Source organism: Pyrus communis, chromosome 13 (assembly GCF_963583255.1).
Source record: "Pyrus communis chromosome 13, drPyrComm1.1, whole genome shotgun sequence".
NCBI lineage: Eukaryota > Viridiplantae > Streptophyta > Magnoliopsida > Rosales > Rosaceae > Pyrus > Pyrus communis.
In genome coordinates, this window is record NC_084815.1 from 2822754 (window position 1) to 2835236 (window position 12483).

At 41.0% G+C, this 12483-nt stretch overlaps 2 protein-coding genes across 3 annotated transcripts; one reads left to right on the forward strand and one right to left on the reverse strand.

Moving 5' to 3' along the window:
• The first annotated feature begins 1805 nt into the window (after positions 1-1805).
• On the forward strand, positions 1806-5647 carry LOC137712800 (mediator of RNA polymerase II transcription subunit 27). Of its 2 annotated transcripts, XM_068451963.1 has the most exons (8): positions 1806-2172; positions 2273-2438; positions 2743-3196; positions 3898-3957; positions 4041-4109; positions 4212-4255; positions 4331-4500; positions 5212-5647. In XM_068451963.1, the coding sequence occupies exons 1-7, from the start codon at positions 1884-1886 to the stop codon at positions 4482-4484; spliced, it is 1236 nt and encodes a 411-aa protein (XP_068308064.1). In that variant the 5' UTR covers positions 1806-1883; the 3' UTR covers positions 4485-4500; positions 5212-5647. The 2 variants fall into 2 exon arrangements, with proteins under 2 accessions (XP_068308064.1, XP_068308063.1); XM_068451962.1 differs by lacking the exon at positions 5212-5647 and having other exon boundaries at positions 1807-2172; positions 4331-4771.
• Positions 5648-8357: 2710 nt separating this feature from the next.
• LOC137712632 (receptor protein kinase TMK1-like) lies at positions 8358-12218 on the reverse strand. The gene is made up of 2 exons (XM_068451744.1): positions 9487-12218; positions 8358-9125 (listed from the first exon to the last, which is right to left on the reverse strand). The coding sequence occupies exons 1-2, from the start codon at positions 11852-11854 to the stop codon at positions 8617-8619; spliced, it is 2877 nt and encodes a 958-aa protein (XP_068307845.1). The 5' UTR covers positions 11855-12218; the 3' UTR covers positions 8358-8616.
• Between the last annotated feature and the right edge of the window lie 265 nt (positions 12219-12483).

Genomic DNA, 12483 nt, shown 5'->3' on the forward strand with positions numbered 1-12483 from the left:
TTCGGTTTTACCTCAGAAAAATCGGTTATGTTTCGGTTTTGTCTCAGTCCTCCTCTCTTTATTTCGGTTTTACCTCAGAAGAATCGGTTATGTTTCGGTTTACATTAACTAACCGCTCAGATTTCGGTTTTTACCCTTATGCACTCTGTCTCATACTCTCTCCAGCTATTCAGTTGGACTCTCACTGGATGCCGCACACACTAATCGACCCGTTGGGGTCCGACGACTTCATTTGACGCCGAAATTTTGACGGATTCCGTCACCTGCAGTGGTCTAGCGGAAGAGGGAGCTAAAGACGACGGAGGTGTTGCGGTGGTCTAGTACCACAGACGACGATGCAGCAACAACAACCACCGCAAGCAACAACCTATAACTCCTCGAATAAAATTTGCCGTTTCAATTTTCTGATCGGAATTAGACAATTAGGGTTTTTGATTACCAACTACCGTAGATCTAGCAACAGATTTGAATTTTACATTCTGCAAAAGGAGATCACTTGTTTTACTGCTGCAGATTCTGTGCAACGTAAACTTGCTGTTCTTAAGGTACCGTTTGGTACGTGGGACGGGACGGAACAGACAGGGACAAGGCGTTCCGTTCCACGTTTGGTGCGCCTAAAACAAGTGGAACGAGTTGTTCCACGGGACGAGTTTTGGATGAATTTTCGTTCCACCTCACCCCCCTGGAACAACTCGTTCCACATCCGTGGAACACAAAATTATAACCTCTCCGTCTCCTTCTTCTTCCTCCTTGTTTCCATCCGAGGGCATCTTTGCTCCCGATCCGTTCCGTTCCGTCCTGTCCCGTTCCGTCCCGTCCCATTCCGTTCCGTCCTGTCCCGTCTGTTTTGGTTTTTCCCTTCACAATGTTCGCTTTCGGTCCCTCCCCGTAAACGCTTTCGGTTTTTGGTTTACCGGCAATCGGTTTTGTTGTTAAAGTACAAGTTGATTTCGGCTTTAAGCTTAAGACCGGATTGGTTTCAGTTTTGAGCTTTAAACAACCGGTTCGGTTTTGGTTTTAAGCTTTTAAAAAAAAAAAAACCATTTTCTAGACTCTCCTACAATTAAATGTTTTATGAATTCTCTGCCGTCTCATCATTTTGACATAATATTTTATAATATTGGTATAAAATTTGATGTTAAACAGTAAGATGATAGAGAGTTCGACTTCTGAGGAAGACCATTAGCAATCTTCTTGAGCTTAAACAACATGTTCAATTTCAATGTTAAGCATAAAACAAACAGGCTTTTGTGGATTCTTTCAAAATTAGATTTTTATGAACTCTATCTCATCCTTTTAACATAATACAAATACGAAATTTAAGTTAAATAATAAGATGTAAAAGAGTTCACGGGAGTCTGACTTTTGAGAGAAGGGCGTTAGCATTGCTCTTGAGCTTAAACAATAGGTTCGGTTTCTGTTTCAAGCCTTTAGGTACCGTTTGGTACGTGGGACGGGACGGAACAGAGTGGGACAAGGCGTTCCATCCCACGTTTGGTACGCCTAAAACGGGTGGAACGAGCTGTTCCACGGGACGAGTTTTGGGTGAATTTTCGTTCTACCTCACCCCCCTGGAACGACACGTTCCACATCCGTGGAACACAAAATTATAACCTCTCCGTCTCCTTCTTCTTCCTCCTTGTTTCCATCCGAGGGCATCTTTACTCCCGCTCCGTTCCGTTCCGTCCTGTCCCGTCCCGTCCCGTCTGCATACCAAACGATAAAACAACCGGTCCAAATTCGGTTTTACCTTATCGGTTTTTATTTAAAGAACCGGTTCGGCTTTTGTTTTAACAAGAAGGATCCCGTTTCGGTTTTTATCGCAAGCGAACTCATCCGATCTCATTTTTTACCTTCTAGTCTTCTAGTAACCATAGACGACGATGCAGCAGCAGCAGCAACAACCGCAAGCAACGACGCAGAACTCCACGCCGCCGCAGCCTTCCTTTGCGGGGTCCACCACGGCGGAGGCGCCGCCAAAACAGGTGGCGCAGGCGATGGAGCGGCTTTCTCAAGCCAGCCGCCTCATCGCGGACATTAGGATTGGCGCCGACCGCCTCCTCGAAGCCCTGTTCGTGGCCGCTCAGCCGCACCAGAGCTCCAAGCCTCTCCAGTTGTTCCTCAACGAGGACGCCTCCATGCGCCAACACCTCCTCGACCTCCGCTCCGTCGGTACCTCCTCCTCCCTCTCTCTAGGGTTTAATTCACAATTTGCTATCTCGCATTGAAAAATCCTCGAATTTTTAGGGATTTGGCGCTAATTTTTTGTTAGGAAGACAGCTGGAAGAATCTGGAGTTTTGAACGAGTCTCTGCGATCGCGGAGCAATTCTTGGGGATTACACATGCCGTTGGTTTGTCCGGATGGCGCTGTGGTTGCGTATGCTTGGAAGCGGCAGCTCGCCGGCCAAGCTGGTGCTTCTGCAGTTGACAGGACCAGGTTGGTTTCGAGTTTCATAGGATTGGTCTTCCTGCTTGTTAGCATTGCCTCTCTATTTCCTTTACTCGAAAATTCATGATTGAACGATTTTTTTTTTTAAATTCAAAAGCATATGGAAGCTTCTGTTCCCGAAAAGTATAGATTTTGAATAATTTTCACTGTAAAAAACATGGAACCAATACAAGTTTCATAATTTCATAGCAGGTTTCGAATCTGGTTTATTGAGGATTATATTTAGTGCTTGTGTATTTTGTTGTGTTGACCTTTGAAGCCATTTCTTGAATTCTGTTATTCAATGTTTTAGGCTAGCTCTCAAGGCATTCACTGATCAGAAAAGGCGATTTTTTCCTCACCTTGATGATGCATCAAATGATCAGTGTAATGAATCAGCTTCGAAGAAGCAACGCATTTCCCAAGCACCCGCAGCACATAATCAAGAAGATGGTTTAGATTGCAAAACGCTATCAGAGGTTTTACTGCGTATGGAAAAGGTTCCTAATTTGAAAGTTTCCATTTATGAACGATTGGATTGGTTGAAACGAGCATCTTCACTGCCAGAAAATGAGAGTTCCAGTGAAACATTAAAGGATCATGGTTATCATAGTTCAAGTAAGTTACGATCAGGTCCGCCTGATGTTGATCCAGATAAGGTTGCTGTCATTGAGTTGCTGTTTCCTTCTACCTTCAGAGCTGTAGTTTCATTGCATCCTGCTGGTTCTATTGACCCAGATGCAGTGGCATTTTTTTCTCCAGATGAGGTGATCTTGGTTACCACCATGCATATTTCAGTTGATCAAATTACATAGTCATCCTATGATAAACTAGCTCCAGATGCTACTTAGGTTGTATGATATTAGAGTTTGTAGTACTATCCAATTGTACAGTGGATCTGTCAGGCTGTAACCAACCGTGCGGTTGAACATCCTGAAGTAGCTTATAATTACATTTGTGTTCAATTGACGATATATCATAGACTCTGGTTTTGATGAACTTAAATCATTTGTTGTTCAACCTCAAACATATATATCCCAGTTTCATGCTATGTTAAAACGTGTCATGTATCCTGTGTTCTGTTACAAAGCTTTTAGATTTTCAATCCCCCCAAAAGAAAAGAAAAAAAATTGCGCTGAGCATTTTTGTACTTTTCCTATATTTGAAACTGATCCATACCGTACGATTGAACTTTACGACATGCTTTAGTAGAACTGATACTTGCATTCGTGTTCAAAAGAAGATGGTATATCATAAACTCTGGCTTGATGAACTTAAATCATTTGTTGTAATCATTGCTTGTTCAACCTAAAAACACATTTTCCAGTTTCATGCTTTGTTGAGGTAGCCTCTGTTCTGTTACAAAGCCTTTAGATTTTCACTGGTTTTCGGATCCTATAGGAATGTGTTTCTCTTCTTTTTTCCTCCAATTATTACGGAGCATGATTGCATTTTCATTCTATAACAGGGAGGCAGCTACATACATGCAAGAGGTGTTTCAATTTATCATGTCTATAAGCATATCACGGTAAAAGCTTTAATCAACTATTCAAGTTTATTTTAGTCAAGTAATGGTCTTTCTATTAAATTGCGTATCATTTCTTCTTTCAGGAACATGCTGCTACTGCTTTGCAGTATTTCATTGGAGTTCGAACTGAGACAGCTTTACATTGTCTTTTGGTACCATCTTTAGCATGTCTCTGTGAACCAACTATCTATTAAATTATATGCGTGCACCAGCTTATACACATTAAATTCTAACTTTCTGTGTTCATTCTATAGCATTGGATCTGCAGCTATCAAACTCTCTTTACAAAAGTTTGCAGGTACAACCTTCTCACTTTATATGTCTGAAATCTTTTACTTTCTTTAAAGTTATTGACGTTACATTTTTGATGCAGCAAGTGTGGACGGCTGCTAGCAATGGACCGGAAATCAGCTCAACTGTTACCGCCAGTTTATCGTCCTTATCGGCAGTTCACCACATCGAATGTGTCATCAAGTTTGAATGTTTCCGGGGCCTACCACGTAGGTTGTTTCTCAGAGGAATTGTGATCTCCACTGTTGACAGGTAAAAACTGTCTGTTGTCTCAGATATGGAATTGGCAAGATAAAGAAATTATAACACATCATTCAAAGAACTCCCACTCAAATGTTGAATTTTACGTCTTTTCTTAATTTGTTTGATCGCTGTGTTGAAACTGGGTCGTGAACTTTTCATTTATGATGTTTTTTCAGTATTTCAGGGAGATGGTTATAATCAAATTATCTGCACTATAATCTATTTTCTAGTCTTGTGACAATGCATAAAATGAACAAAAGTTTTCTTCTTGTCTCCATCATCAATTGGCCTTAGCAAATTCTACAGCCATTTCATACTTCATGATGGTCTTATCAGTTGTATGTGTTAGCTGTATTGGCACCTATGGACTGGTCTGACAGTTTTGTGTTCTGTTGAATACTAATGATATGATTGCGTATCATGTAATTTACCATGAGGCTGCCTTATTCTCTTTTTTGGTTCATACTGTTGAACCAGCCGTTATCTTGGTCTTCGGTTTACTTAATCAAGAAAATTATCATAAGAAACATGTTGATCACTAGTTAGAAGTCGTACTCGCTTTTCTTTCTAACTGAATTGCCAATGCTGCCTTTCTTCCTTTTCCTTGTTATGGTTTGATTGTTTTGTATCTGTAGTACTAGTAAATGATAGGTTGTCTTATTTTTTTCGAATATTGTGTTTTTGTTGAAGTTTACTTGCATGTGTGTTCCTCCGATTCAGGTGTTATTATCTTTAATCGGCATAAGTCTCAGTTGTGCTATGGGAAATTGCCCCTCTGATGTTGCCCAATAGATTTTATTTGTAGAAAAAGATGCAAGCAGTGCCTAGACAGAATTCGTGACATTCATGTATGTGATCACACTTCTAGAACAAGGCCGAGTGGTTGACATTTGAGAAAAAAAACTTACAATTATAGTTTGCTACAGCGGACCGTCGTAATTCCATGTTTGGTTAAAAGGAAATTCGATATACCTGTTGTGGGATTCGTTGTTCGGCTTGTAGGATGTATACCGTTTACTCGCAAGAGTAGATGTCACCTACATGCTGTTCTATCATCATTTTGAGTGCAATAGTTGCATACTTGCATGAAGCGCGCTCGGGTGTTAAGTGATTGTAGTTGGACATTGAGAGCAGACTGAAATATTTACGTTGTTAAGCAGGTCACGTCCGAAAATGGGTAACGGGGACAAAGGGATTGGGCCAATGTGCATCCTCAATTGCCTTGCCAATGAACTTTCTCTTTGACATGTACGAAGTTACAACTTACAAGTGTTGTTCCCTTGAATCTCGCAAGCTTTTTCAGAGTTTGCTAATTCGACTACAAAATATTATGGTGTTACAAGTTTAGAACTTGTGGCCGTGTTTGGTACACCTCCTTAGGGATTAGGAAGTATTGTTTTAGGGCTTGTTTGGAAGTGCTTTTAAAATGGCAGAAAACATTTTTGATGGAAGTGCTTTTGGAATCCTTAGTAAAAATGCAAATGAATTTCGGAAAAGCACTTCAAGTGCTTTTAGAACCTAAATACTCACCAAAAGCACTTTCAATCGTTTTAAATCACTTTCATACGGCCATTCAATATTACGGTCTGGTGGTATTCCTCTTCACTTGGAAGTGAGAGATTTTAGGTTTGAATTTTGTTGATGACGAATTCGATATCAAATTAGGTTGCTCATTGTGTGATTTAGCCGAACTTTTCCTACCTTTAGTGTAAAAATGTATGTACCAAAAAAAAAAAAAACACTTTCAAACGAATCCTTAAACAAGACCAATAACCCACACTTCTTGTCATGAGTGACTTGGTTATATGCGGCTATAGGCCTTGTTTGTTCGAGGGGATTGGATTAGGTAGGATTATACACTATTTAAGGTATTTTGGAGGAAGAAATAGATGACAATTGTGGGGATTAATAGGATATCTTTTCTTCATGAGTAACCTTCAATCCGGGCAAAATGAGGAAGTCGTCAACTATTTCTTTTTTCAAAATACTTTCAACATGGTGAATAGCCATATCCAGGCCAATCCTCTTAATAAACGATACCGCATAGCCCGTGTTTTCTGAAATGTATTGTGTACCGGCATGTGTGGGTACTTAACTAAACAAGAACATCGCAACACTAGGAAGCGAATCCAAAGGCTCTCCCTGCGTGGTTCTCCTTAGTGGTGCCAAACTTAATAGTACTATACGTTGTTGATGCATTGTGGGATTCATATGCATCAATGGCCTACACATCTCAGACACGCGTGAGCGACTTACAAGACCAAACCAACAAGACACTGCCACCTGTGGAAAATGAAAGAGTGATTCGGTGTCATGCAACAGCAATCATGTCGGGAACTCACTTGCGTTGGTTGGTGTTACTAGCACTAAAATGCTGACCACCGCCACCACCACGCCTTTGGCTCTTTCGATTGGTCATGGCTTTCCGCGTTATAGAGAGGGGCCCACGAGACATTGTCATCTTCCTCGATTTTAGGGACTGATTGAACCCCCTAAAGTTCCCACTTGACAGTCCCATGACCAAATATGTAATTCCAGTTAGGGCCCACAAGCATGAACAGCGTGGTGGGCTCCGTGTGTTCTTTCATTGATTCCAAACAGTTAATTTTAAGGAAAATTAATGAAAATAACTTAGAAATTTTGAGTTTTAACGATAAGGATAAAATAAAGTGTAAAATAAATAGTATCAAGATTGACATTTTAGTGTGAAAATGTAATTTTTCGTTAAAGTTCCTTTAATTTTAAGATTGATGAGGTTTTGTTCCTTTTTTTTTTTTTTTTGATATTGTTATATTCCTACAAGCAATAGAACTACTCTATGCTTTATTAAGGCAAAAAGGAGAGTTGGAACAAAAAAACACAGTGGGTTGAAGGGAAAATGTCATATTCACTAGTATAATTCACCACTACAGTAACAAGACTGTTTAGACATTAATTTTTTAGTGCCTTAATTGAACCAAATTCAATACACTAATCTTGGTTCATTGGTTATATGTCACCCTCAGTTGAATTAGATCTTCAACCGCATCTCAGCTTCTGACTTTAAACTCAATGTAGCCAACCAGCTATCAAATTACTCCAACCTAACCTTGTCTGTTGAAGGAAGTTTGATCAAACAAAAATGATTTCTGCACACTTTCTTTTTTTCTTTTGCCTGCTCCGGTTACTCTTCCCCCTTAGTTTTCTTTTAACTTTCAGTCTAAATACCTGAAATAAACATGCGTGTAAAGGAGAAGAAACATGACGTTCGGTAATCACTTCCCTTTGATCTGATCAAATCATATATTATCCTAAAGTGAAGCAATGCGACGTTTGTGAATATATTTTATTTCTTCCTGGCTTCCTAATTATTCCTATGTCAACACTAAATTGTTTGGTGAGATTACCATCCTGAATCAACCAGATTTAAAATTGGTTTCCAAGAAGCTCCCTTCTCATCAATTTTAAACTGGCACAAATCATATATAACTTTAGTCTCCAACCTACACAAGATAGCAGTTGCGAGCCTTGGCGCAATAGAAGGGTTGCTCCCTTGTGACCGAAAGGTCACGGGTTAAAGTTGTGGAAACAACATCTTTGCAAAGCAAGGATAAGGCTGTGTACTATAGACGTTATCCCTGACCCTCGCAAAACGGGAACCTTGTTGGCTTGGGGTCTCCCTAGTACCAAACCCTAAACCTATTGGTTAACTTCAGCCTTTACAATCAAATAAAACGCCGGAACATTCAGATTTCCGGTTACAAAAATGTTGTTACTTTCAATCTGCAACTTGGGTATGTTCTAGTTCTGGACATAAAAGTCTTCACAAGACTCAGAACCATGCAAACATTTTCATGAAACTCAGATGCGGAATTTAAAGTAAAAGATTAAGAGCAAAAGGAACCAGTTCTTGTTCATAATTGCGCTCTATCTACAGCATTAGCGCGTAAAATCTTAAAAGAGGAATATATCATAGCTTACACCGGAGATCTCTACCAAAATCTCCAACTCAAAACCAACATCACAAAATATATATTGACATTTAATCCCCAAGCAGATATCATAACACAACATACTATCTACACCTAACAGAGGATGGAAAAACAACCTCTAGAAAGGAAAATGAAGCGAACAAAAGTACCTCCTTTAACGACCATCAGCGGAAGTAAAAGACTCTGCAAAGCCAGTTGGCCTTGCCGGTATACTCCCCTTGCTGTCTTCCAGGCTCAGATAACCGGAGTCCTTTCCTTCTGCGTCCTGCCAACCCTTTACCATCTGGTTAAGCGGCTGGCTATAATCAATCCCAGAATACTCCTCATTCTCATCATCGACAGGTTTCCATTTTTCAACAAGTGGGGACAATACATTCACGGCATGGCCCATATCCGGTCTTTGGCTGGGTTCCCTTGCAGTGCAGTGCCCAGCGAGTTCTGCAATTATAGCGATGGTCTCAAATGTTTCTTCTTTTCTATCAAGAGTTGGGTCAATAGCAGCCATGAGTTTCTCCTTATTCGATTTTATGTGCCAGAACCATGCAGCCAAGTATTGGCTTTCTTCAGGTCTATCCTCATCTAGTGCCATCATTCCGGTTAATAGCTCCATTAACACAACCCCGAAACTGAAGACATCTACTTTTGTTGTGATTTTTCCCGTCACTGAATCAATCAGCAAGTGAGGTGGAGTTAGCAGGATTGATCACAAGCATCAAAGGAAGACAACAGAAATTAAAGAAGTATATACTGCAGAATAAAGAAGTTAAACCTTTAACTCCTACCAAATTGTGTCATAGTTTGATAATAATTCACAAACTCTAATATTTGTTCCCAAGAAACATATATTTCGGAAGATACATTAAATTCAATTTATATATGATCAGGATAGCATTTTGTGTAGAGGGTAATGCTGCTAAACTCATGTTGTGTCAGCTATACTATTTGAATTGGAAGAAACATACAAATCATATGTATTTGAAATATCAATCAGTAATATAAGTTGGAAACGTCTCAGAAAGCTTACCAGCATACTCTGGTGCTAAGTAACCAAAAGTCCCGGCAAGCCTGGTCACAACAGATTTTTCACCATCAGGAGCCAGTTTCACCAATCCAAAATCCGAAACTTTTGCTTTAAAATCATCACCAAGTAAGATATTTGATGATTTAAGATCTCTGTGTATGAAGCTTTTGTGAGCTAGATTGTGAAGATAATCCATCCCCCTAGCAACATCCAAGGCAATGTTTAGCCTCCTCTTCCAAGAGAGGGGCTCTAATTCGAAGGTCTTCCAATGGAAAAGATGCCTGCTCAGAGCCCCTTGAGGCATATATTCATAGACGAGCATTCTCTCATTTCCTTCAACGGAATAACCCAAAAGTGATACCAAATGACGGTGTCTAACCTTTGACAGAACTGCAATTTCAGACTGGAATTCATCCAACGCTTTGTTGCTAATCACACCAGCCTCCATTCTTTTCACTGCTATTTTTGTCCCGTCATCCAATTCTCCCTTATAAACCACCCCAAAGCCACCACGGCCTAACTCATTTTCTGGGGCGAAATTCTTTGTCACATTTCGAAGAACTTGAACTGATATGATGAGATTCCCAGCTTCAATGACATGAGACTCAGCTCTACCACTACTGTTTCTGCTGGCAGAGCTCCCTGTAACCGTAGAAGCGCTTCCCTGGGTATTATCGGCAACAACAACCTTAACCATATTATCCGGATCAGATGGATCTCTCGGGTGAATTACAAGTGAACTTGAATTCTGGATTGCGTCTCTTCTCTTCTTACAGCAGTACATAGATAAAGGAAGTACAAGCAAAACAGCAATAGCAGCAACACTTGCAATCGGAGCTACAATAAAAATAATGCTAGACCTTTTCGATCCTTTTTGTTGGTTTGGTTCAGAAGTACCATTGACACGAGAGCCTGAGCCTGTCGACGAGGAATGGTTACCCTTTGGTGCTGTCGATGAAGACGGGCTACCCTTTGGTGCAGCACCCGCCGCAGATGGATTACCATTAAACAAAAGATTCCCATCAACGGAAACTTTGACAGTGCTACTGAATTTCGGCAATGGAGGGGAAATATTGTTCCCACTAAGATCCAACTCAGTCAAGGATTTCAAGCTAGTCCAATTGTCAGGAACAAAACCTTGCAAATTGTTATTCTGAAGCCTAATTTGAACAAGAGATTCTAAGTTCGCAACCGAAGGACTCAAGGTACCATTCAGATTATACTTGGGCAGATTTATAACAGACACCTTCCCATTGTTCCCACAACTCACTCCCAACCACGACCCGCACGGATCATTACCAGACCACTTAGAAACAAGCGTTGAAGGGTAATTCAACCCGTCAAGGAACTCAATGAGTGCCATAACCGCCGCGGCGCAAGGAACCCCGGGAGTAGATTGACAAAACGCATTCATACCAAAACTCGCAATGCGAGCTTTGAATTTCGGGATTGGACCCATCAAATGATTATTGTTCAAGATCAATCTATCAAGTGCCAAATTAGCCAAACCATCAGGAACTAAACCAACAAATCGGTTTTGATTAAGATTGAGATCTTTCAAAGAAGTTAAATTACCAATGCTGTCCGGAATCACGCCGGAAAACTGGTTCCCGTGAAGCCACACGCTGTTGAGCTGCACCATTGTGGTCAGAACATCAATCGGACCACTCAATCCGTCGCCGATTGGGTTGTTCAACCAAAGAATCTGCAAATTAAGGCCCTTAAAGCTCGGCGGGATGCCGCCGGACAGTCCGTTGCCCGACAGTTGCAAAACCGTTAAGGACGACATGTTCCCGAGAAAATCGGGCAACGGACCGGCCAAATTACAACTCATGCAACTAAGATTCTGCAACTGCGCCGAGTTCCCCAGCTGAGGAGGGAAATTCCAGCCTGTCGTGGCATTCAAAGTGTTGCCGTCCAACGCCAAAACCTCAAGAGAATCGAGGCCTTCGAAGAAGTCGACAGGAATCGAAGTGAAGTTGTTGAAATCCAAGTAAGCAAACCGGAGCTTGGACAGCCCTTTGAGGGAAGGGATGGGCCCACTGAACTGGTTCCTCTGGAGGCCAATGTTTGAGAGCTCAGTGAGCTGGTTCAAGTTCTGGGGCAGAGGACCCTTCAGGCCAAGGTTCTGGACTTGAATCTGGGACACTCTCGAACCGGCGCAGAAGACGTGGGGCCAACTGGCCCCACATGGGTCGTCGCCATTTTCCGGCCACTCCAGGAGCTCTGGATTTTGCAGGTTTTTTCTCAGCTGGTTGAGGATTGCTAGGTCGTTCGGGTCTGTAGCGCTCAGAGCAAGTGAAGCAAGTGAGAGAAGGAGGAGGAGGAGTGAGAGAGCAAGCTTTGCTGCAGCACTATGGTGTTCTTCCATGGCAGATCTGCAGCTTCAGAAGTAGCATTGAAGAAAACCCAGAAAGCTGTGGAGAAGAAGCTTTATGCAAGCATCAATGGCGGTTTTGTTGGACTGCCCTTGTGAAATCTTGGAACCCAATTGACAAAAAAGGCGAAGGAATTCGGATTTTACTTGAAGACCACGACCAACTGCGAGTAGTTATTGGAAAATATTGATTAAAAATGGAATTAAAAACCCTAAAGGTTTAAGCTTTAACTTTGTTTTCTTTTTTTTGCTTTTTCGAACGAAAACAAGACAAGCTTTCAGAGCAAGTTGCAACCACCAAAGGCGGATCTTTATGAAAGATTGGAAATGTTGGATGCATGTCTTAATTAGGATTAATGTTTCCTTGTTGTGTTTGTGCATGTCTCATCCATACTGGACGTTTGACGCAGAGGTGGATTGTATGCCCTTCATTTTCATACTCTGCCCTCCTATAATGTGTGATCACGGTTAAGCCACATTAATATTTTATATTAATTTTTTATAGAAATAATAAAACAAAAAGTAATAAAAATATAAAATGTTGACGTGATTTAACCGTGACCACACAAACAAAAAGGCATAGAGAGAATATGGAAATAGAAGGACAGACAATCCACTTCTGT